Raw genomic sequence first — 24,944 nt, forward strand, 5'->3', positions numbered from 1 at the left:
GTCTTCTGCCCATTTTTTGACTTGATGCCCTTCAACAGATGAATGGATAAAGAAGATGTGGTCCATGTATACAATGGAATATTACTCGCCATCAGAAAGGATGAATACCCAACTTTTACATTAACATGGATGGGACTGGAGGAGATTATGCTAAGTGAAATAAGTCAAGCAGAGAAAGTAAATTATCATATGGTTTCACTTATTTGTGGAACATAAGGAATAGTATGGAGGGCATTAAGAGAAGGAAGGGAAAAATGAAGGGAGGGAAATCGGAGAGGGAGACGGACCATGAGAGCCTATGGACTCTGAGAAACAAACTGAAGGTTTTAGAGGGCAGAGGAGTGGGGGGATGGGTTAGCCCAGTGATGGGTATTAAGGAGGGCATGTATTGCATGGAGCACTGGGTGTTATACACAAACAATGAATCATGGAACACTACATCAAAAACTAATGATGTACTGTATGGTGACTAACATAATAAAAAAAGGAAAAAAAAAGCATTTGCTGAATGAATGAATGAATATCTTAACTTTGTATACCATAGAAACGCCATTGCTGAATGGCAATTCAATAAGTAGTGTATTGCATAACCCTAAAATGCAATATAGAGTGTGAGAACTCTTTATATACACAAAAACATGTGCGCTTGTTGAGTGGGCCACATCATGCATATCAATGGTTATCAGACCAGTCACTCAGCAACATGGCCTGGGCTCTCTTCCTAAGCTGTCTCCCACATCCACACTTCCCTATCTCCCTTCCTGCCAGGCCCTAATGCCTCCTAGCCTATGGAAGAGATGTGTTCTGTGTGGCCTCAGAGACCAATCTTGAAGGGCAGGGGCTCCTGGCCACTGGCAGCAGGTGCAGAGGAGGGAGGGGGAGGGAGAGTACAACAGGAGGACGTTCCAGGGTCCAGGGGCAACATTCCAGGACCTGAAGCCATCAAACTGATCCTTTAAAAGGAAGGAGCAAATCTGATCTCAGGTATGAGACGAAGGAACTGGGCTGAGCTGGGTGGGAGCTGAGAGTCACCAAGTCCCGGCGTTTCCAGAGTTTTTGGAGGACACAGCTAAACCTCAGATCACTGATTGGAAGGTTCTGCTCTGTGAATCAGCTTGTGGGAGGAGCTTAGACAAAATCGTAAGCTACAGCCTTGAAGTTTCAAAGTAGGTCATTTTAAACTCTGTTAAGTGTTAAATATTTCCAGGAAATACTTTCTCAATTGCATCTAATTTATGAAACACTTGATACTTGCTGCACAGCATGTTTTTTGCATAAAATATACTTGTGTGTCTGCTAGGACCAGGAAAAGCACTTTGTAAGTTTCTTAAATAGCTTTAATAGGTATTTTCAGCGAACTCAATCTTTTGCTGATGGCTGAGAAAAAATGCTGTTTTATACTTTTTAAAAGGTTTTAGGAATCTTTTATTACGCTAAGTTTGAGGTCACACTTAAAAATATAGTTTTTAGGTAGCTGATTTCTAGAAAGAGTGAGATAATTGGACAAGCCCTAGTGCCAACAGACCTATTTACACTAAGCATGCTATGTTTTTAAAACTAAATAAATTGCTCCAGATGAGAAAGCAACTCACCTTCGAAATTTCGCCTTCATGGCCTTCCAATTTGGTAATGCATTTTCTTGTGGCTGCACTGAAAACTCTTGCTGTTCCTTTTTGAAAGAGTGGAAACACATATAAATGCGTCCGAAATACAGAACTTTGAGCCATGTGCCCTGAATTACGGAATATCTATTCCTCTGTCATACAGGCTCTGTGCTGCTTGTCTTCTTGCCTGTGGTGATAGCCACCACCCAAAACTGCAAATGTAAGCTGGCGCCACTGCAGGAGAACAGGGGAAGCAGGATGCCCCTCTAGCCCCGAGCTTCTTAGAAGAAATGATGGGTTCCAAGGTAGAAAAGGTGGGGGGGAGGAATCCACAAAGAAAAAGTTTGTAACGGGAAAAGGGAGAATCAAAACAAGTTTTGAGAGGCGGGCGATGAAATAAGCAGCCAGACCAGCATCACACACCAAATAGGAGTCTAAGGTTACAGAAGGTTCGAGAGGCCTTCCTGAAATGGAGCAACAGCCGCTACTCGCTGGGCAAAGAACAGGCACCAGGGAAGCCTTTCTACAGAAAGAGCTGGTAGAGTGGTTTGTTCCCTGTTGTATCCCCAGGGCCCAGAAGTGCCAAGCTCCCAGTAGACACTCAATAAGTGGATGCTGGATGGATGGATGGATGGATGGAGTGGATGGGTGGATGGATGAATGGATGGGTTGTTGGGTGGATGGATGGGTGGATGGATGGGTGGGTGGATGGATGGAAGGAAAGGTAGATGGATGGGTGGGTGGAAGGAAGGAAGAAATGGTATAGACATTTCCTTAGAATTAAGGAATGGAGGAGTTAAATAAATGTAGAAGGAGAAAAACAGCAGTAGTAAAATTGTTGTCAGAGAAAAAGTTAACATTTTTCTGGCCGGATGAAGGCTGCTCTCTTATTGCAATTACAAAATTACATAGAGGCAAAATTGGTAACGATAAGAGAATTTTGGTTACTTAATTTTCATTCAGAGAAGAGCAAAACATCTTAGTAAATTTTTTACTTGCCCTTCTGACAATGTCAACTTCAGGAAGAAATAGATGAAAATTGCTATTTTACAATTAATATGACTAAAAATATAAACCTTGCTAGTCGGACATTTCAAAAGCCTTAAAGTGACCAATGTGTTTTAAGATTGTGTTAATAGGGCGCCTGGGTAGCTCAGTAAGTTAAACGTCTGCCTTTGGCTCAAGTCATGATCCCAGGGTCCTAGGATCGAGCCCCACATCAGGCTCCCTGCTCTGCGGGGGTCTGCTTCTCCCTCTTCCTCTGCCCCTCCCCCCTGCTTATGCTCTCTCTCTCTCAAATAAATAAATAAAATCTTTTTTTTTTTTAAAGAATGTGTTAATATTGGGGTGCCTGGGTGGCTCAGTCAGTTGAGTGTCCAACTCTTGGTTTCGGCTCAGGTCGTGATCTCAGGGTCGTGAGATCAAGCCCCATATTGGGCTCTGTGCTCAGCAGGAAGTCTGGTTGGGATTCTCTCCCTCTGCCCCTCCCACCTTCACTTGCTCTCTTTCTCTCTCTCTCAAAAAAATAAATGAATCTTTAAAAAAAAGAATGTGTTAATACAACAAAAATGAATATCCTGCCTACAGTAATTCTCTAAATTTCTCAAAAGCATTTTTAAGCTTCAGAAAACACAGAAATAATATCACCTAAAACTATATTTTTAAAAGATAGAAATATGAATAAGACACCAAAAAATAATGCAGCCTTGAGAGTGATTCAAATGAGGAAGTAAAAGGTGATAAATGGGAAGAAACAGATGTCATTTCACAGCTTCAACTAACCCCTGTTGAATGGATCCAGTTTTAAGTAGGGAATGAGAAGCAAGAAGCAGAGTTAAGTAAACAAGATGTCTCCAAACATCAAGACTTCTTAGAAGATGCAGAGTGAGAAGAGGTTTACAAAACATACCAAAGGAAAAAAAAAAAGTTTTTTTGAAGTAATGTCTTTTTTTTTTAAGATTTTATTTATATATTTGAGAGAGCGAGAATGAGAGAGAGAGAGAGAGAGTACATGACGGGGGGAGGGTTAGAGGGAGAAGCAGGCTCCTCGCTGAGCAGGGATCCCGATGCGGGACTTGATCCAGGGACTCCAGGATCATGACCTGAGCTGAAGGCAGTCGCTTAACCAACTGAGCCACCCAGGCGCCCCTGAAGTAATGTCTTATTGATCAAGGAAAGAATGGAATCACTGCTAGGGGACATATAAGATGATAGAGAAAACAAAAGAATTATTGAACTGCAGTTAATTCTCATCCATCTCTCAGCATCCTGATCCCCAGACCCTGCTTGTTTCTCCACCCATAGTGCTGACAAGCTCCTAACATTCTTTATAATCTAACATCCTCTATATTCTAACATTCTATGGAAAACACATATATGTTATTCTTCATTGTCTCCCCCTCCAAAATATAGCTCCACGAGGGAAGGAATTCCTCTCTCTTTTGTTCATTGATATATCCCATGTTCCTAAAACAAATCCTGGCACAAAGTAGCTTCCCTATTCTTGTTGAATGGATTTTTTTTTTATATAAGTGAGAATGATATTTAAAATAAAAAGGGTAGATTAATTACCATTGAGGGATGATTTTAAAAAGCTAAGCTCTGTAAGAAGATGAAAAAGAACATAGTTACTTTGAAAGATAGAGTTCTCCAAATTCAGGGTGTTTATATTCCAGGATATAGAAAGAACTTTATGTATGATCAAAGAATCACCTTTGAAAAGTCCTAGTGAGTAAGGGAACAGCATGCAAATGTAATTTTGAAAAGGGAGACAAAGGTGGAATAAAGACTGTTATTAAAATGAATCACGGGCAAAATTCTACAACTGATTATAACACAGAGGATATGTGACTACTTAACAGTAAGTTAGTCACAAGAAACAAATCAAAGAACAAGTCATGCCTGAAAAAAGCATCCCATTTTTGCTAGAATTTCTTAAATGGCTGTTAAGTTTACATGGACATGATGTAGCGTCTCATAGGGTCGGTCACTAAAGGAATTAGACATAATGAAACATCATGTGTGATTATCAAAGAGATGACTTAGACACAGTGTAGGCTTAAGTGTGCTGACATGGTGATGACATAATCATAGTACAGCATGATATGCATTCATGGGGAGGTGACACAGATATAATATAGTGTCACAGGTGGTCATCACGGAGCTGATGTAGACATAGTGGAGCATGGTGTGTGGTTGTCAAGGAGATGAAAACACACAGTGTAGCATCATACATGACATCAAACAGATAACGGAGATGTTGTGTAGAATCATCTGTGGACTACAGGAAGACGGCACATACCCAGTGTAGCAACATAATGGATCATCAACCGATGACACAGATATATTGTAGCACCATATAAGGCCATCGTGGATATGACACATACTATATCATCACACATCGTCATCTGGGAGATGATGCAAAATAGTGTAGCACTCCACATGGTTATCAAGGAGATGACCTAAACATAGTATAGCATATACAGCATATATCCCTAAGAGGTTGTCAAAGACATGACTAATGGTACAGCATGATGTATTTATCGAAACATTCAGTAGTAATGACATACCATGACGCACACTTAAATTTGATACAGAGTGTGGCATCATATGTATTTGTCAAGGATATGATACAGACATCATGAAGCATCATTCACTGTCATCAGGGAGCTTATCCATAGTACCGCGTCATCCATGGCTATCAGGACAGTGGGAAGTCCCAATGTAGCATCATATAGAGCAGGTTAAAAGATGATACATAGTGTAGCATGATATGTGGTTGTCAGAAAGATGATCTATAGCATAGACTCACATATGATTACCAAAGACATGATGCAGACATGTCATATCCTGGGATTTGCAAGGAGAGAAGCCTTTAGGCAGAAAATGCAAACATGCTCTATGTCAGACATGGTGTTATGCACCAAATCATGTCCCCCACAAAACTCCTATGTTGAATTCCTAACCCCGAGTACCTTAGAAGTTGACTTACTTGGAGTTTGAGCCTTTAAAGAAGAAATAGATTAACATGAGGTCATTAGAGTGGGCCTTAACCCAAAATAGCTGGTGCCCTTATAAGAAGAAGACATGAGGATACAGACACATGCAGAGGGAAGACCACATGAAGACACGGGGAGAAAACTGTCACCTGCCGGCCTCAGAAGAAACCAAGGCTGCCAACACATTGATCTCAAACTTATAGCCTCCAGAATTGTGAGAAAAGAAATTCCTGTTGTTTAAGCCACTCAGTCTGTCGTACTCTGCTATGGCAGCCCTGGCAAACGAATACAGTTATACAAGAGATGATGCAGTCACACGATAGCATTACATGAGCTTACCACAGACATACTGTAGCATCATACATGGTGGACCAGATGGCACAGATACTCACAGCATCATACATGATTGTCAGGGGACTACCCATAATAGAGCATCATACAGGATTATTAGAAAAATACACAAACATAGCATATAGCTTCATCCGTTGTCAGAGACACGATGAGACATAGTATAACTTCATAGATGGTTGTCAAGGAGATGACCCAGAAATAGTGTAGCATCACTTTGGTTGTCAGGCGAATGATGCAAATGTAACATGGTGACATACATTATCAGGGAGATGACACATAGTGTAGTGTCATACATGGACATCAGGGTGATGAAATAGACATAATCTGCGTCATATGTGGATATAATGGACTTGACACAGACATACTGTAATGTCATAGGTGCTTATCAGGAATATGAGACATATAGATTTCAGCATAAAAATAAGAAAATAACACAGAAATAATGTATCATCATACTGTTTTCCAAATGGCACAGACACGGTGCAGTGATTATCATGGATGTGATACAGAAATCATCTAGTCCATCCTATCGCATCTTACAGGGTTGTTTAAAGGGATGAGATAGTAGTAGTAGAGCATCACACACACTTTTGTCTTGGAGGTTTCACATAACAGCATAGTTTTCTAGGATATGATGCATATATTATGTAGCCTCATATGTGGTAATTGAGGAAACTCTCATAGTAGAGCATCACACATGATTTTCAAGAAGAGGATGTAGATGTCATTGTGAAGAACATGATACAGACATAGTATAACACCATACATGTTTTTAAGGAGATAACACAGAAATAGCATAGCATCTTAATGATTGTCAGGGAGATGATGTGGTTATCAGAATATGATATAAGGTATAGCATCATGAACGGTTGCCAGAGAGAGGAGGCAATCAGAGCATAGCATCAATGGAGGTCAGTGAAGTGACACACTTTAACATCACATAACCTCATTAATTGTGGGCACAGAGAGCATAACATAGGAGCCTACCATGGAGATAACACACATGATAACCTCACACATAGCACTCAAGGAGATGACATTAAAGGATAGTGTGATAAGCAGACTTCAAAGAGATAGTCTTATATCTTAACGTGGAATCATGCAGTTTTGTAAATGAAGGGATCCAGACATAGAAGACCTTGAAGACGTGTTTGTCAAGGTGATGAGGTAGAAATATTACAGCATCACACATAAATTTCTAGGAAATGGTGAAGGTATGGTAGAGTATCATACATGGTTATAAAGGATTAGATGAAAATATAGTGTAGCATCATACATGATTTTAAGGAGAATGACAAGGACTGTATTTTAAAACATAGCAGTCAGGTATATGATATAGACACAACATAGCATCATACATGGTCATTAAAGGGATAACATTGACTTAGCACAGCTCCATACATGATCATTAGGTGGATGACACAGGGGTGGTGTAGAATTATCTGCAGTCTTCAGGAAGAGGACATGCAGTGTAGTGTAGCCTCATACTTTATTATCAAGGTGATGACTCATAGAACAGCACCACACATGGTTGGGTGATGGCATGAGATGACATACTTCGTATAACATCACATATGCGTGCCAAGGAGATGGTGTAGATGGAGCATCCCACGTGGTTGTCAAGGAGATGATGCAGACACAGTATCACATGTGGTGGTCATGGATATGATATAATGACGGGGGGGCCAGTGAATGAGGCAGAAGTTGCGTAGCCTCTTACATGCTTGTCAGGAATACATAGTTATCATGAGGATGACCTGTTGTTTACTATCATAAATTATCATCCAGGACATAGTGTATATGTAGTATACCAATACAGATGGTTGTCAATGAGATGATACAGACATCACATAGCATTATATTGGGTTTTCAGTGAAATATCACAGATACAGTGTAGCATCACATGTATTTGTCATCAAGATGAGTTCTAGTATCACGGCACACACGGTTATCAAGGAGATGATGCTGACATAGTACACATCATATGCAACAATCGAGGAGATGATATAGGTAGAGTGTAATATCATACATGGTTTTTAAGAAAATTCGAGTATGGTGTATTATCATGCATGGTCATCAGGATGATGATGATACATAATGCAGTATCTTGCTTGGTGACCCAGAGATGGAGTAGATATAGCATGTAACATGTGTCCTGGAGGGATGAGGTGGGCATAACAGAATAGCACACATGGTCAACAGGGAAATGACATAGATGTCTTGTAGCATCATCTGTGGTCTTCAATGAACTGAGGCACGCGTAGTGTACTACCAGCCCACAGTTACCAGTAAGATGATGCAGACCCAGGGTAGAATCCTAAGTGGTAAGCAAGAACATGACGTACAGCATAGCATCACATATGTTCATCACAAAGATGTGTTACATGCAGCACATATGGTATAAAGGAAATAATGCAGATTTATTATAGCTCCATGGATGGTGGTCAGGTTGATGAGGTTGACGTGGTATAGCATAATGCATGATTAGGGCGATGACCCAGAATATACCATTATATGTAGTCACCCAGGGGATGTGAAGATGCGAAGGCCCAGTATAACATCAGATGTGGTTGTCAAGGAGATGACGCAGACATTATAACCTGTGGTTACCAAGGATGTGATACTGACAGAGTGTAATGACCAACATCACAGAGATGAGGCAGATGTAGTTTCTCTCACAGCTGGTCATCAGGTAGATGACCTACAGTGTAGAATTATACTTGTTTATCAAACAACTTAAATATATGAACAGATGACCTACCATCGGCTGAAGCAGTTGCAATAAGTTTTCCAGTGTAATCAAAACAGCTGTCTAGTATTTCGTCATCGTGGCCTGTTAGCGTTGCCACACATTTTCCATTTGTGGCATCCCACAGCTACAACAGAAAAAGAAGGTGACTATGACTTCCTGTCTGAAGTGCAAGAATGGGAAGAAGTAGGCCTTATGACATACTTATGGCTAGCTGAATAACTGTGCCAAGATCATGTGTACAATTTTCACATGCTCCATTAAGTTTACATGGATTCACGACAGGAGACCACAGTCAACCGTCTCACAAGGCACACTTTCGACAAAGAGAAGACCAGGGACAGACATTTAGAATGGATAGTGCAAATCTGCCACTATATTAGGCAAGATCTCAAAGTGCACGCTTCACTGATTGGAGTGAAAATGTCCTCTTTTCATAAAAAGGTCATCGAATGATAAGGAGCTTGATCTGAAACTATAATGCTAGAGAATGAAAAGTGCATTAAGGTTGTAATACCTCGGGTATGTAATCAGATATTAATTCCAGAGCCTAAGCTCTTAGCAACAGAAATTTAAAGGCAGGGAAATATTGTATTGAGCCTCCTTGAGATTCACTCTAATCAAAGTTTAACAAATGAACAGAGAGACATTAAAGAAAAATAACATGTCTTTTAAAATAAGATGTTGTGGGCGCCTGGGTGGCTCAGTTGGTTAAGCGACTGCCTTCGGCTCAGGTCATGATCCTGGAGTGCCGGGATCGAGTCCCACATCAGGCTCCCTGCTCAACAGGGAGTCTGCTTCTCCCTCCGACCCTCCTTCCTCTCATGCTCTCTGTCTCTCATTGTCTCTCTCGCAAATAAATAAAATCTTAAAAAAAATTAAAAAATAAAATAAATAAAATAAGATGTTGTAATACATTTGATTCAATTAACATAGTTTCACTCTATCATAATTCTTTTAAACCTGGGGGATCAAAAACTTAACATTTAAAAATACCAATTATTTATAAATTAACATCCTAATTTTACAGCCCCTTTGAGATGAGGTAATGTTGCAAAGACTGTCCGACACAGTAAAAAGTGCACACAGGAGAACTGTAAAGCAAAGATATTTCTTGAGCTCACCATGCAGGTTTTGTCCATAGAGCCAGTTAATATCAGAGAGCAATCCCAGTTGAATAGAGCACTGCTAATTTCAGCACAATGCCCGATTAAGGTATACACCTTCCTACAAAATGGAAAGGATTCACACTGGTGAAAGACGCCTTGTTTCAGCATATGTGCACAAATAATGATGTCAAGCCCATTGGTGTGAGAGTCAAAATTTTGTTTTTTACAAAATAATATCTTTGATGACAAAGCAATGATAGTTGTAGTATAACTCAAAAACAGTCAACTAGACTACTAATTTCATTTTGGCAAAAATATACTTACATTTGAAGCACTCAAAAATAAAAACATTACTTAAGACTTCAGAAAGCCATGGGTAAAAAATAATACAGTTGGTCTGAAATTCTGGAAGTATTCTTATACCAGACCAGTGGACCCCTTGGTAGTTCAGAAACTACCCATCAAGTGTCTGAAGGGCCCTTCCTTCTCCCTCATTTCTTGGTGTATCCATCTTGTAGTAACTCCTGGTACTTAGCCCCTCTATCAAGATGCAGGCAAGTCCAAGGTAGAGCTTTCCAACGCAAATAGTCTAATTTAGTTAACTTCTTAGCAACTAGAACCCAAAATAATTAGGAAGGAAATTGAAGTTGTTGGACTAAATTTAATTTGGAAAATTAGCCATAATTTTATTTACTCATGATATCCATGCCTGCCATAATGACAAGCCATTGAAATTTGATTACACAGTACATGGAACAAATAATAGCCATACACCCAGGCTATTGTTAACATTCTCCTTTTATGTTTCTGTGTGGCATTATTTGCTCAGAATTCCAAGATAACACACATTTTTTTCTGGATCAGAAATATCATTAAATAATGAATTAATTTATTTTCGGTGCATCCTATTCCTATAGAGCCCAAAGCACAGTTAATAGATACGAGATTGAACTAGTGAACAGCAAAGACAGTCTTCTTAACCCTCTGATCCAAATTAAAAAATCCTTAAAGACGGAAAATACCTTCCAGTATCAGCTTCCCACACTGCAACGGTATGATCAAAAGATCCCGTGATGATTCTGTTTCCCGAGGTGTTAAAGGACAAAGAGATGATTTCAGCTGAATGTCCCTAGAAAGAGAGTGGATATCATCATGCATTACCTGCATAAAAACAATCTCTACAAATGCACAATGTCACAGTTTAAAAGAAAATGCGAGAAAAGGAAAAACTCTATAGGGAAAAAAGAGATTAGTAGTTGGCTGGGGGTGGTAATAGGGAGAGACCGCAAGTGGGCACAGGTATCTTTTTGGGGAAATTTTGAATACTAGAGTTTGGTGAAGGTTGCACAATTTCATAAATTTACTAAAAGTTGAATTATACACTAAATCAAGTCCATTTAACTTAGTAAAACTAAATAAAACTGGGTTTTGTTTGTTTGTTTTAATGGATAGGAAGAGGACATGATTTCGGAAATCAGAGGGCTTCTTTCACATTGTCTTGAAAATAATTTTAAAAAGGCTGTATGCAAAAAAGAAAAAAAAAAAAAAAGGCTGGCGCACCTGAGTGGTTCAGTCTGTTAAGGTTAAATGTCTGACTCTTGGTTTTGGCTTAGGTTATAATCTCAGGGTTCTGAGATCCAGCCCCACAGAGGGGGGGGGTCCCCGCTCAGCAGGGAATCTGCTTGTCTCTCTCTCTCTCTGCCCCTCCTCTTCTTGTCCTCTCTTTGTCTGTCTCTCTCTCTAAAATAAATAAATAAGTCTTTAAAAAAAAAAAAAAGGCTGTAGGCTTTATGGGTTAACAATAGGTGATAGGCAAGTTTGTGAAATAAAGTTAACTTAAAAAAAGGATATTCTTATGATAATTTTTTTTAAAGATTTTATTTATTTGAGAGAGAGAGAGCACAAGAGCTGGGTGGGGAGGGGCAGAGAGAGAGGGAGAAGCAGGCTCCCCGCTGTGCAGGAAGACCAACACACAGGACTCCATCCCAGGACCCTGAGATCATAACCTGAGCCAAAAGCACCCCCTAACCAACCAAGCCACCCAGGCGCCCCTCTTACAATGATTTAACATTAAATAGGTTAAGAAATATCTGGCCTTTGGTCTGACTTTCACTTGGTCCCTATCTAGGGCCGATGCATCAAACATTCTGAGACAATGGGAGGAAGCCCCTCTCTGCAGCAGACTCTGCTTGCAGTATATCCCTTGTTTCCCAAATTATTTTGGCAAATTAACATTACTTTTTTCAATAGTGAAAGTGTTCATTTGCACATCAAATTTCTGGTTGATTCTAAATGGCAAACATTAAATGTAGCTGAACATGAAAATTCCAAACACGCAAGACAAATATGTCGTCTGGCGACAGACAGGTGTAGGTGTGCCGAGGGAGAGACATCCTTTCCAAGAGCATTAGGCATCTGTCTAAAAGACGAGGTAGTGAAGAGGCAGTGACCCACAGAAATGATGAGAACAAAGATCAAAAGAGTATACTTATATTAATTAAGGTTGGCACTCTGAATTCAGAAAATCCCTTGGTATTTGTTAAAAAGAGTGCTTTTTCTCTCTTTCTAGTCCTTTTTTTTTTTTTTTACTTTCTTAGGAAAAGCTCTCCTAGGAAAGGGGTCCTAATTTGAAATCCATTTATAATTTGGAAGGATAAAAAAAAAAAAAATTGGATTTCCCAGCCAGCTGTTCCCACTGATTGGCCCAGAGAATCCCCCTATGTGTGTCCAGTTGTTTGGGCTGGGGTGGGAAGAAGCAGAAAGAGCAGGTGGGAGGAAGGTGCTGGGCGCGTGGTAGGGACAGACAGAGACCCCCGTGGAGATACACCACCAACTCTTGCTCTCTGGGCAGTGCCCTTTAGCCATTTTCCTCCTGCCACTTACCCCTTGTCATTTCAAACTTTGTAATACAGGAGGCTTCTGAGACCGGCGGGTAGTGGAGGAGAGTGTTAACGGTTATCGTTTTAAGGAATCTTCTGGCAAGTTTCTCCAATTCTGCCTCTTCCAGAAAGTGCTAGCCTCCGCCTACTTGGCTTTAAGCCAGATGGATGGCACTAGGATTTAAGCTGTCCGTGGTATGGCTTACAGAAGGAAGATAGTCAAAATAAAAAAGCCCATGTGGCCTCCTCAGCTCCCCCATCAAAGTCTTTAGGAATAGCCAGCAAACCAACTGGGACAACTCTTTTCACTGCAGTCTGAAAACCAATAGCTCAAAAATATCTTCTGATGTAGAACTCATTTTGTAATAAGAATATGAATAAAAACAAACTCAAATAATAGGCTTATGCTAAGCAATGGCTAGGGAAAATGCAAAACCCTCGAAGTTGGTGACATTATGCACGTACTGTTAAAGTGAACACTTCCTCTCCATTCTGAATGTCCCACAGTTTGGCTGTTGTGTCCATGCTCCCAGTAGCCACCAATGTGCTTTGAGGATTGAATGATAAACACACCTGAATTGCAGGAAATAGAAGAAATTTTAGAAAGATAAGAGTTTTGAATTGTTAATTTTGTATAGAAAAGCTTCAAGATGCAACCACCTTAGGTTCAGCCTAATTCTCTGCAGTGAGATACCAGGGTGGCATTTGGGTGGCCTGCTTTCTGCAGGTTGAATCCTGAAGCAAGAGGCTGCTTTGATCTAGACCACAGAAGAGCAAGAATAAAAGCAAACCCATCTCCTTTGAGATTCATGCTCTCTGGCTCCCATCTTCCTTGTTGTTAACCTCACAGTCCTTTCCATCCTGCTCCATCACCTGCCCAGGACTTTGGCTATTGGCTCACGGTCTCAATTCCATGTCCTAGCTGGCCTTCGTGTGAGCTGTCAATCCAGTAGCCCAGACCCATGACCCTAGACAACCTTTCATAATCACTTCTGTGGCCACACCCTGGACCTCAACGTCACATTTTCTAGAAAATTCACTACCCATACATCCATCTCTTGGTACAATTTCCCAATGCTTCCACTTTCATCCTTACCAAGCCACCCCCAGGATATCTTCCAGCTCACTGAGACCCCTGCCTTTTCCTGGCACCCCATCCTCATTCAACTGACACCCTGGAAGCATCATTCCTGCCAGCCTCCTCAATACCTTACTCCTTGTCTTTTCCCAGCACCATCCATAAGACTCCTAATAACTGTATCAAGCTGGCATTTCACGCACTCATTGGCCCTCCCTCACCACTCAGCTTAAGAAAACCACCTAGCAGATTACAGGTGTCGCTCATTCGGGCCTTCTGTCCTCAGCTGTGTCCTCAGCACCATTCTCTCCCTACTTGAACGTGCCTCTGGCCCTGTACATTCTCCCTTTCCCCACTCTTGCCCCCAGTCTGTCCTCATCCCGCCCCCACAGATAACCTGGCCTCCTACTACTTCCCGGAGAAAACACCTATGGGGGGACCTTGTTCACCTGGCCCTCACTTCCTTTCCCTTCAGTGTCAGGTGCAGAGGGATCCCTTTGCCCTCCTGAGACACCCTCCTCCCTGCACTCCTAGAGGAGACGTGCCCACTAATTTTTCCCTCCGTCTAGACTGGATGCCTCCTAGTGGCCTATAAATAGCCTCGAGCTCTTCCGACATAAAAATAAATCCTCCCTTGACTCTATGTACTCTTTTTTAGCTACCTTTTTTTCCTTTCACAACCAAATTCCTTGGAAAAATAGTGTGCCATCATCACTGCTTGCCCATGTTTGCCCATCCCCCACTACTTCAACTGCTGGAACCACTCTGGTTAAATGATCCAAAGGCTCTCTTGGTCACTCCATTTAACCTCCCTGACGCCTGCAGTGTTGACTCCTTTGTTCTCCATATTTTCTTCCTTTTTTTTTTTTTTAAAGATTTTTTTATTTTTTTGACAGAGAGAGAGAGAGAGTGCGGATTTGAGTAGGGGGGAGAGGCAGAGGGAGAAACAGGTTTCCCATGGAGCAGGGAGCCCGACGTGGGGCTCGATCCCAGGACCCTGGAATCATGACCTGAGCCGAAGGCAGACGCCTAACGACTGAGCTACCCAGGCACCCTATTCTCTTCCTTCTTGACAGCTTTGACAGTGCTCTGCTTTTTTTCTTTTACCTCCTATCTCTTGTTTGTATCTTTTGGAGAATTCTTCTCTTCTCCAGCTGCTCAAGATGCCATCACACTTCTCCCCATACTGACCCTTTTCCTTTCAGAAATTGCAATTCTCAGTGGTTCCCACGGCCACCCCGATGCCCGTGACTCAGGCACCCACGTCTCCTTCCCCGACCTTGTGCTTGGTTCAGCCCCAAAGGGCCTCTGTGTGGACATCACACAGGCAGCTTGGATCAATCTAAGACATGCAAGTCATATGACCACAAACCGGCTCATCTTTTTATATAAAGAACTGGTGAATGGCCCTGCCATTGTCTGAAGTCAGGGAATCACCCTGGGGCCCCTTTTCTCCTTCACACCTCACAGCTGCCTGGTAACCCCATCCTACTCCTCCACTCCAGCCTCTCTCGCATTCTCTTCACCTGCCTCACGACAGTCCTCTGTCGTCTTTGCTTGGACTGCAACAAGATGGCCAGCTGGCCCCTACTTCTGATCTTACATCACGCTGCCACAAGAAGGATCTCCCCAAAGAGTAAAAATGACCATGTTACCTCCCACCTAAAAAGTCTCAACAGCACGGTGTTATCCACAGGATAAAGTCCAAATGCCTTAGCACAGCATATGAATCAATACTGTGGCCTTGCCAGCCTTCCCCACTTCGATCATGCTCACCACGTGATACGGCTTTGAATGGGGTGCAGGGGCACAAGACATGGTGCCTTTAACCCAGGCAGCGGGGCAGCACCAGGGATCCTTAGCCAGCACCTCTGACCATGGGCAGCAGGCAGCCCCCCGCCGCAAGTGTGTTGCACAGCCCTTTTGACCTATTCTGTGCATGTCATCATGGGGGAATGTTGGCAAGTGCTGCTTTGGCCACATGGAGTCATCTGAGTCTGAAAGCACCCACCCCGGTTGCACACCTCCTCTGGGCATTGACCAGTGCAGCTCTCACTGCCGGGAGAATGTGCTATCTACCTGCACAGTCTTTCCTTAACACCCCCCTCCTTTGGAGGGTGACCACACTAAACCCCCCACCAACTCCTAGCACCCTACAACCCATCTCTGAACTTATTTACTGATGCCTCTACTCCCTCCACTGAACTACAAAATCCCTGCAGGACAAGAACCATGTGTGATTCTATCTGGTATGCCAAGCACACAGTCCGGCGCTCAACACATAGTCAATATTTAGTAAATATTTATTGGATTGATGTTGTTGACATCAAAGTCTTCCTCGGAACTACATATAAAGAAAACTTTTACAAAATTCCAAGGGAGTGTGAGAATGAGGATTATGTCTTTCTTACAACTTTGGACAAGTTACTTACTCTCTCTATACCCTGCCATCTTCAACTGTAAAATGGGGAAATATCTAGCTCCCAGGGTTGTGATGAGGTGCAACTAAGCTAATATATGTAAAGGGCTTATATATTAGCACAAAGCTGTCTTTTGTGCATATTGAATGCCATTTAATGGGTCAGTTATAATTTTGCAATGCAGTATCCCCCAGTGGCTAGCAAAATATTAAACATAGCATGAGCCCTTATTGGATAAATACACCATGAATCCAAAAGATAAATATAAATAAATTTTACTCCTAAAATAAGCAGGCTGGTTATTTTTAAAAGCTATCATTTGTCCCATAGGGAGACAATTATCTCACTAATTGTTATAAGATGTAACACAGAATTGGCCAAGGGCAAGGTCTTCCCAATAGCAAAAGCTATTTAGAGTATCAAACTATTTATGCAAATTCGAGTTCTAATGATATCCAGAAAACAACCAGCCTAAATATTTCACATGATATAAAAAAGTTACTTTAAAAGCTATTCTAAGAATCTTATTCTTAGAATAAAGGATTCATCATCAGTCCTTTAAAAGCAAGTCACTGAAAAAGAAAAGGTGAGGTTGGATATTGTACTCAAATGTTTATCCTATTACATATCTTCTTAGTCAATGTAGGATATGGGTCTTTGACAATAACTGCAAGATATAAAAGCTCAAATAGTTTATATATTACATTAATACCTCCATGTAAAATATATACAAACTAAAAATACTGGATATAATTGTAAAATTGATCATAAAGGTAGAACCACTATTTGTATAATGGACTACTAAAAAGAAATAACAATGATGTATTGATGTAGGTCCATCAATTGTAACAAATGTACAGGTTTGGTGGGGGATGTTGATAATGGGACATGTATGGGGCAGGGCAGGGAGTATTGGGGAAATCACTATACCTTCCACTCAGTTTTGCTGTGAATCTAAAACTGCTCTAAAAAATAAAATCTATTAAAAAGAGAGAGAAAGAGGGAAGGAAGGAAGGAAGGAAAGGAAAGGAAAGGAAAGGAAAGGAAAAGAAAGAAAAGAAAAGAAAAAAGAAAAGAAAAGAAAAGAGTAACATAAAAATATAGTAAAATAAATATACTCACTATTTCTGCTGTATGACCTCTAAAGGTATGGTAACATTTTCCCGTTTCTGCACTCCATAGCTTACAAGTCTTATCAAAGGACCCAGTGGCAATTTTGTCACTAAGATTTAAAAAAAAAAAAATGTGGATTTTGAAAACAAATTCAAGCACAGTATATGATACACTGATTAAGACCAGAGATATTAATACATGGGTCTATCTACTCAGGAATTTACTTTGTTTTTAAAACAATAAGCAATCTGACATTTGTTTCAGTGGACAACAAAATTAAGGTCTAATTTTTCAATAGTATCAGTTTAAATGTTTAATTTTAAATATTTTACATTAAAGGTAAAATTTATGTTTGGGATTACAATAAGTTTTTTAATTAGCACAGTGAATATGGTACAAAATTTAGTTTAGAAAATTCTTATCAAATGGAAATGAATAATGTCTGAGCTGCAAGGACACAGAAAAATTCTATTAGTAGGTCTAGGATAATGTTGAATTTAAAAGAAGAATGAAAAGATATAAATCCTATTAACCATATGGCTAGATAAGGTTTTGAGAACTTAGTGTCTCCTTGGGAAAATAATGCCAATATTACTCTAAAGCTAAGGTCCTTGAACAAGAGGGAGTGTCTAGAGAGGAAATACGGAAAAGACCAGTCCCTTTCAAACAAGAGGCTTCCAGTGTATACCGTAGAGCAGAGTTACGGTCAACATCCAACAGATTAGAGTAGGTTGGCCTGTTTAACCTTTGACCATGGAACTAAATCTTTTCCTTTACCGTTGACCCCTGTCTTTTACAGCAAGTCATCAAAGTGTTCACTAAACTGGGTCATCAATTACAGTGCAAGTTCATTGTTCAAAAGTGTGAAAGGTCTTAAGACCCCAAATACATATCATAAAGCAAATTCTATATGCTTGGTACAGTTGCAGAATTGATAATTTGTCCAAAATAACCCTGATGCCCTGTATCTCTCCTTTCTTCTCAGGCTACCCACATAGTGTTTCTGTGGTCTCTGATACTAAAGGGAGTGAGGTCCTTTCTGTCCATGCTCCGGGGACAGTTTGTTTTGGAGAATACCCACCCAACCCACCTAGAGCTTCCTAACACTCAAGACTGGTTATCAACCCAAAGTCTGCACTGGCTCTCTCTCCATCCAGTCTAGGCATTCCTCATCAGCTGCTGATGTCCACCAACTTCTGCTCAGACATGCTGAGAGCCCTGTGTGCTCTTTATTTACTCCTTCCCTCCATCTCCCATCCCTCTTGCCTCTCAAACATACTGTCTCAAGTTCCTGTTGTTTCTCGATTAATTCCTGTTTGATCACACACTGCTCTCTATATCCATATGCCACTACATGATAAAAGATAATACTGATTACATCTTTTTTTAGAATTACTTTATTGAATCAAAGCTTACTCCTGACCTAATGTATAGAACACACAAACACTAAACTGGCTGAAGTTCATCTCTCTCTCTCTCCCTCTCCCCTCTCTCTCTTATTTCTCTCTCTCTCTCTCTCTCTCTCTCTCTCTCTCACACACACACACACACACACACACACACACACACATTCCCTCTCATTCTTTGGTGGCTATCTTGAACTCATTCTGCTGAAACCCCAATGCCCCAAAATGCCATGGAAAAATGCTGCTTTAATCCATACATAAGTCATCAGACTATGTAATTGGACAAGCAAGTTTTTCATCAGGGGGTCTTGGTAGAATCCAATAAAAGGGCCAAAAGATGAAGCATTTTTACCTCTTTATTCCCCAAAAAACTATGTTCTCAGATAGGCATGCAAAAATATCATATCTTTTAAGTGGACTTTATAGGATATGGTATTATATTATAAAGAATATACTTTTAAATTCCTTTAAATAACATTGCAATTAAAGTAGAAATTATACTAGAAGTAAAACATTATAATTTATAATGTCAATAAAACCTTTCTCTCCCACAGGTTGGTGCGATAAGGTATTATAAAAATTATCATTGTCTACAATGTAAAACTGCATACATCACAGTTAAATTTTTGGTAATGCAATTGGAATATTTAATCATTTTAATTTACCAATTAAGTTTGACTGTGCCATCACAATTACTGTGTTTTAAAAGTGTGTTACATTTTAAAGTGATATAATGACATTAGCAACCCACATATCAAGTTTTTAATATTTATGGTATAAAATTTCAACTCTAAGTGCATCAAATTTTTATAAAATTCCCTTTATTGCTCCTACCACTATCCTACACTGCTCTCATCTTCTCCTGAATCTATCACTTTATCTGCCTCCAACTAATCTCCTTGCCTCCTGTTTCATCCCACTCCAAACCTTCCGGCCCCTTGTCTCTGCCAGAACAGCCCTCCTGAAACAGCACTTTCACTGAGACCCTCTTTTGTTCACAAAGCTTTCATCACAACTGGGTCCTCCAGAACAGAGTTCGAACTACACAGAATGTTCTGATCTTGCCCTCTTTTGTTTCTCACCAGGAAATGTCCACTAGGGAGCTGGGGGTGCTGGGTGAGCCAGATCAAGTCCCACCTAACCTCCGGAGCTACAGGGTGCCCTCACCTAGGATGTCCTCCCCTTTCATTTGTTTCATGTGTTGAGGAAGACGTCTTCCATCTTCCACGCTTCTGCTTGAGCCCCATATCATCCTCAAAGTCTCTACCAGGAGAAATCACATGGATCTTTCTCCTTGCAGCAAACCATTGCTGTTTTGTTCTAGTCATCATAATACCTTATATTTATTGAAACAGCTTGGCAAATGGAAAAAGTCAAAGTAAGCCATCAAGAAAAAAGACACACATTAAAATTTTTTACTCAAATATGCAAGGCCAAGGCCTTTTCTTTGGCTAACCAGAGCTCGTTATTTGTCTTCCAGAAATCATATCCAACCTCTACCACTTCCAGTTCTTTTCTTAAAAATGGAATGAGAACATAAACATACTAGCAGAACAATCTGAATACAAAGGTTTTATAAATGTTTCAATGTGTTTTCTAATTTTTACATTGATCTCATCTGCAACTTCATTTAGTAGTAATTTTTTCGAAGATTTGCCTTATCTACGTTTTCACAAAAAAACAACAGCTTTATTTTCACACTCATATTTCATTAATTTAAGCAATACTCAATTAAATTCTATAATTACAATTGAAAGCACATCCAACATAAGCAGACTGATGGACAAACACAACTAACTCTTGGTAAGTTTATGCCTAACCAGTGGGACAAGAAGCTGGGCATACCAGTGGGTGGCCCAGTGGGTGGCCCAGTTGCTTCAAGCATTCAGGGAGCAGAAGGATAGCTAGAGAACTAACTTAATCTGTTGAATCAGTTAACTAGAGGTTGGTTGAAAAATGCAATTATATTTTGTACTGTTAATGTAGCATGTTACTATACACATTTTTTCCTGCTAAAGGACTGTAAATTAACTTCTAAACAAGGTAGACCATGTTATGTGGGTATGTCACAGTCTCCAGAAACCATTGCTATAAACATCAGTAGGAACCCCCAAGGGAAGGAGCTCAGCTCTGCTTGAACTTGGACTCTCGCTCTCCTCTTTACTACTGTGTGATCCCGGGAAGGGTACTTGAACTTTATATACTTTATATGAGAACAGTAATACCTGTCCCAAAACTCCTTTAAGCACCGAAGAAGGTATTGAGAAGGCTTTCAACGCACACATCAAGCACTTGACAAATTTTAGGTCTTTTTTTCATTTCCTCCCCCAATAAACGGAGGGAGAAAAGAATAAACAAATTAATGGATTAATAAGGAATAAGTGAGTGAGTGAATGTCTTCGTACCCGTAAGGATTGTTGAATGCTATGGCATAGACCACATTCCTGTGGCCCTCCAGGGTGTGAAGCTCTTCTCCAGATGCAGTGTCCCAGACTTTACATGTCCGATCATAGCTTCCTGTGATAAAGCTAACACAAGGAATATACATGAATCACAAAGTGACAATAGCAGTGTGTTAATAAAGACCTCATTTTTTTTTACCCTCATGATTGTAAGCCCATTTATCTTGCTTTTTACAATGGAAACTGTGGATGCAGAACAGTTAAATTGGGAACAATATCCAAATCCTTTGATTAGAAACTTTCCAATTTATCCCTAACCCAAAAAGGAGTCACTAAATAAAATAGAGTAATACTGCCAATAATCATTCTTATAATATAAATAATTAATAGTTAAAGCATTAATCAGTAACATTTTCTGAAACTCTAACACACCTCGATAAACAGCATCATTCTTCCCATTAGTCAGACCATAAAATCTTAGCACCATCCCTCCTCTCTTTCCGTCACATCCCACACACAATCTATTAGTAAATTCTGTTAGCTCAATCTCCAAGTACACCCCTAGGGTGGCCACTTCTCATCAGCATCCATCGCTTGCCTCAACAAATGAAACCATCTTATAATGAGTCTTGGCTCACACATGGCCCTTATAAGTCTATTTTCCACCCTGAAATTGGAGTTATTTTTCAGCCTTCCTCAGATGGCTTCCTAGCAATCTGGAGGAAGATCCAAACTTCTGCTCATGGCCCACAAGGCTAGCAGCACTGGCTGTCTCTGGGACTTCAACTTTACCCCAAAGCACACCCTGTGCCGCCACATTGACCTCTTTGCTAGTCTCTGAGAAACTCATTTTTGTTTTCCTTTATTATACATGCTAGTCCTTCCACCCGTCTGGTTTACTGCCATTGCAAACCTGGAACATGACTGGCACACTAGTAAGTGTTGGATGAATATTTGCTTAGGATTTGCAATCCTTTTACATGACTATTCTACTACAGGAATAATTAGTATGTTGGCCTCTCAAATTTTAAAGTAAAATAATAGTATCTTAGTTATTCCTTAACTATTCCACTAGGAAAGATACTTGCCCAACACAGGGGGGAAAAAATGCACAAAATTAGAAAGTCAGTCTCTATGTCAAGTGGGAATGATAAAAGTTGAGCACAACTCCTGACATTGAAACCCAGATAAACGAAAGGGTTGACAAGGCAGTGTGTCTTTGATTCTTCTCTAAGCATTTCCTCTTAGCTTCTTCAGGGATGTAAACTGGTACAGTCGTGATGGAAGACAGGATGGTGGTTCCAAAAAAAATTAAAAATAGAACTACCATATGATCCAGCAATCTCACTTCTGGGTGCTTATCCAAAAAATGAAATCAGAATCTCATAGAGATATCTGCACTCCCATGTTCTTTGCAGCATTGTTCACAGTAGCCAAGATATGGAAACAACATAAATGTCCATCAAGCAATGAATGGAATATTATTCAGCCACGAGAAAGAAGGAAATGCTGCCATTTGCAACAATGTGAATGAACCTGGAGGACATTATGCTAAGTGAAATAATCCAGCCACAGAAAGACAAATATTGTCTGATCTCACTTACATGTGGAATCTAAAAAAAAAGAAAGTCAAATTCATAGAAGCAGAGAGTAGAACAGTAGTCACCAGGGACTGGGGAGTGGGACAAATGGAGAGACGTTGGTCAAGGGGTATAACATTGCAGTTATGCAGGATGAGTAAGTCTAGACACACAATGCAGAGGCACGATGACTGTAGTTAATAATACTGGATTGAATACTGGAAATATGCTGAAAGAATGCATTTCAAGTGCTTTCTTCACACAAGGAGTGGTAACTGTGAGGAGGTAATATGTTAATTAGCTCAACTGTAACATTTACTTTACTGTGTATATGTATTTCAAATCTTGTCACCTTAAATATATACAAGTTTAATTTAAAAAAAGAAATTTTTATTCCTTGGTTGTTAAAAATTAGAAATAAAGAATAGAAATGGAAATACAGAAATAAAGAGGTGGAGCACAGAGGATTCTTAGGGCAGAGAAGCTGCTCTGTGTGATGCCTTAATAGTGGATCCCTGTCATTATACATTTGTCAACCCTTAGAATGTACGAAAGTTAAGAGTGACCCTTAATGTAAACCACGAACTTCGAGTGATAATGATGTGTCTGTCAATGTAGGGCCATGAAAGAGGGAATCTGAGGGTGTGTGGAGACGAGGTGGATATGGCCAATCTCTGTACCTTCTGCTTAATTCTGCTATAAACCTAAAACCACTATGAAAAATAAAGTCTAATAATTTTTTAATAAATTCTTTTCATTTAAAAATTTAAAAATTTTAGGGGCACCTGGGTGGCTCAGGTCATGATCCTGGGGTCCTAGGACTGATCCCTGCATCAGGCTCCCCGCTCTGGGAAGAGTCTGCCTATCCCCCTCCTTCCGCCCCTCCCCACCCCTGCCCTGCCCGTGCTCTCTCGCGTGCGCGCTCTCTCCCTCCCTCTCTCAAATAAATAAAATCTTTAAATAAATTAAAGTTTTAAATTTTAAATAAATAAATTTGAGAACCTTACCATGAGCCCGATTTATTAAGTGCAACATTAGTCAATGGCAGTATATGTGCTCTGAGAACCTTCAGTGAAAGAAAACACAATTTTGTTTTAAACTGAAAAAAAGTAAGTTTAACTCATTAATTTTAACTTCAGACTAATGAAGACATTCAAGTTTGTCTTAATTATAAATAAATGGACAACAGTCACTATCTGAACAAATGGAAAAAAATGCATTGTGCCTTCTACCATTAAGACCAATAAGACGTTTGATAGTTACAAATAACTGCAAAAACATAGTTAGATCTGTGTTTTCCATGAATTTGCTTTTAAGATAATTTACTGCTATTAAATAAGATATCAAATAGCACTAATCCATAATATTTTAAGTACTGCACAAGGTTTTGTACATATGCATGAATAGTATATAGAGGAAATATGCCAAATATGTTTAAATATAGATTTTACAATTAGTTATTACTTTTGGAATCTTAAAGCTCCTCTAGGGTCAGGGTATATCTTATCTTACTTATCTTTCTACATTATCAAACATATGGTGGATGCTAAATATTTATCGAATGAACATACATAAATTGGATAGTCTGTTTATAGATAAGAGTAGTGAGGGTGGGACAGTCTCAGTTATTTCTACTGCAGGAGTATAATTATTAATAGTGTCCCCTTTCACTATCAAAAATGTTCCCTTTGGAGGATAAATTACAAGGTCAGGCGATGTATAGAGTTCATATTTGAAGTTAAATAGTGCCACCTGCTGGAACAAAGAGATACCATAAGAATAATTCTTCATCTTTCAATAATACATTGAAGGGATGACTACAAAAGATTGAATATCTTGTATCAGGTAGAATATGTCAAGTATATAAATAACAATTACATTTTCTTATAATTTTATTTAAATCATAAAAAGAAAATCAGTGTAATATGGAACAATACTAGAATAAACCACTAAATATTGTTAAATAATTAAGAAAAACGACAACTGTCCTGAATAAGTGACAATATTTGTGATATTTTCACTTATAGCAAAAGCTATAGAGAAAAATAGGTACATTTATACCGCATTAAAATTATTATATAAGTCATGTCAATAAATAATTTACTGAAATATAGTTTAGTTCACCTGGAAGCAGAAAATATTAAATATTGATATACCATGAAATACAACTTCTTAATATTACTCCAACTGAAAAGAATTTTAAGTTTTCAATAACTTAAAACTACCTTAATGGTCATCCCTTAAATTTAACATTG

At 39.7% G+C, this 24,944-nt stretch overlaps 1 protein-coding gene across 1 annotated transcript in view; it reads right to left on the reverse strand.

Annotated features, from left to right (window-relative positions):
* DAW1 (dynein assembly factor with WD repeats 1) overlaps window positions 1–24,944 on the reverse strand; it is a 53,292-nt gene that overhangs the window by 9,865 nt on the left and 18,483 nt on the right. The window contains exons 4-11 of the mRNA XM_006746697.3: window positions 23,697–23,755; window positions 21,113–21,235; window positions 17,311–17,410; window positions 13,156–13,263; window positions 10,834–10,940; window positions 9,827–9,929; window positions 8,715–8,829; window positions 1,593–1,669 (exon numbers count right to left, since the gene is read on the reverse strand). Coding sequence (XP_006746760.1) covers window positions 1,593–1,669; window positions 8,715–8,829; window positions 9,827–9,929; window positions 10,834–10,940; window positions 13,156–13,263; window positions 17,311–17,410; window positions 21,113–21,235; window positions 23,697–23,755 — 792 coding nt within the window. The remainder of the gene's footprint in view (window positions 1–1,592; window positions 1,670–8,714; window positions 8,830–9,826; window positions 9,930–10,833; window positions 10,941–13,155; window positions 13,264–17,310; window positions 17,411–21,112; window positions 21,236–23,696; window positions 23,756–24,944) is intronic.

This window comes from Leptonychotes weddellii, chromosome 3, assembly GCF_054177405.1.
Source record: "Leptonychotes weddellii isolate Sample4059 chromosome 3, ASM5417740v2, whole genome shotgun sequence".
In the NCBI taxonomy this organism is placed as follows: Eukaryota; Metazoa; Chordata; class Mammalia; order Carnivora; family Phocidae; genus Leptonychotes; species Leptonychotes weddellii.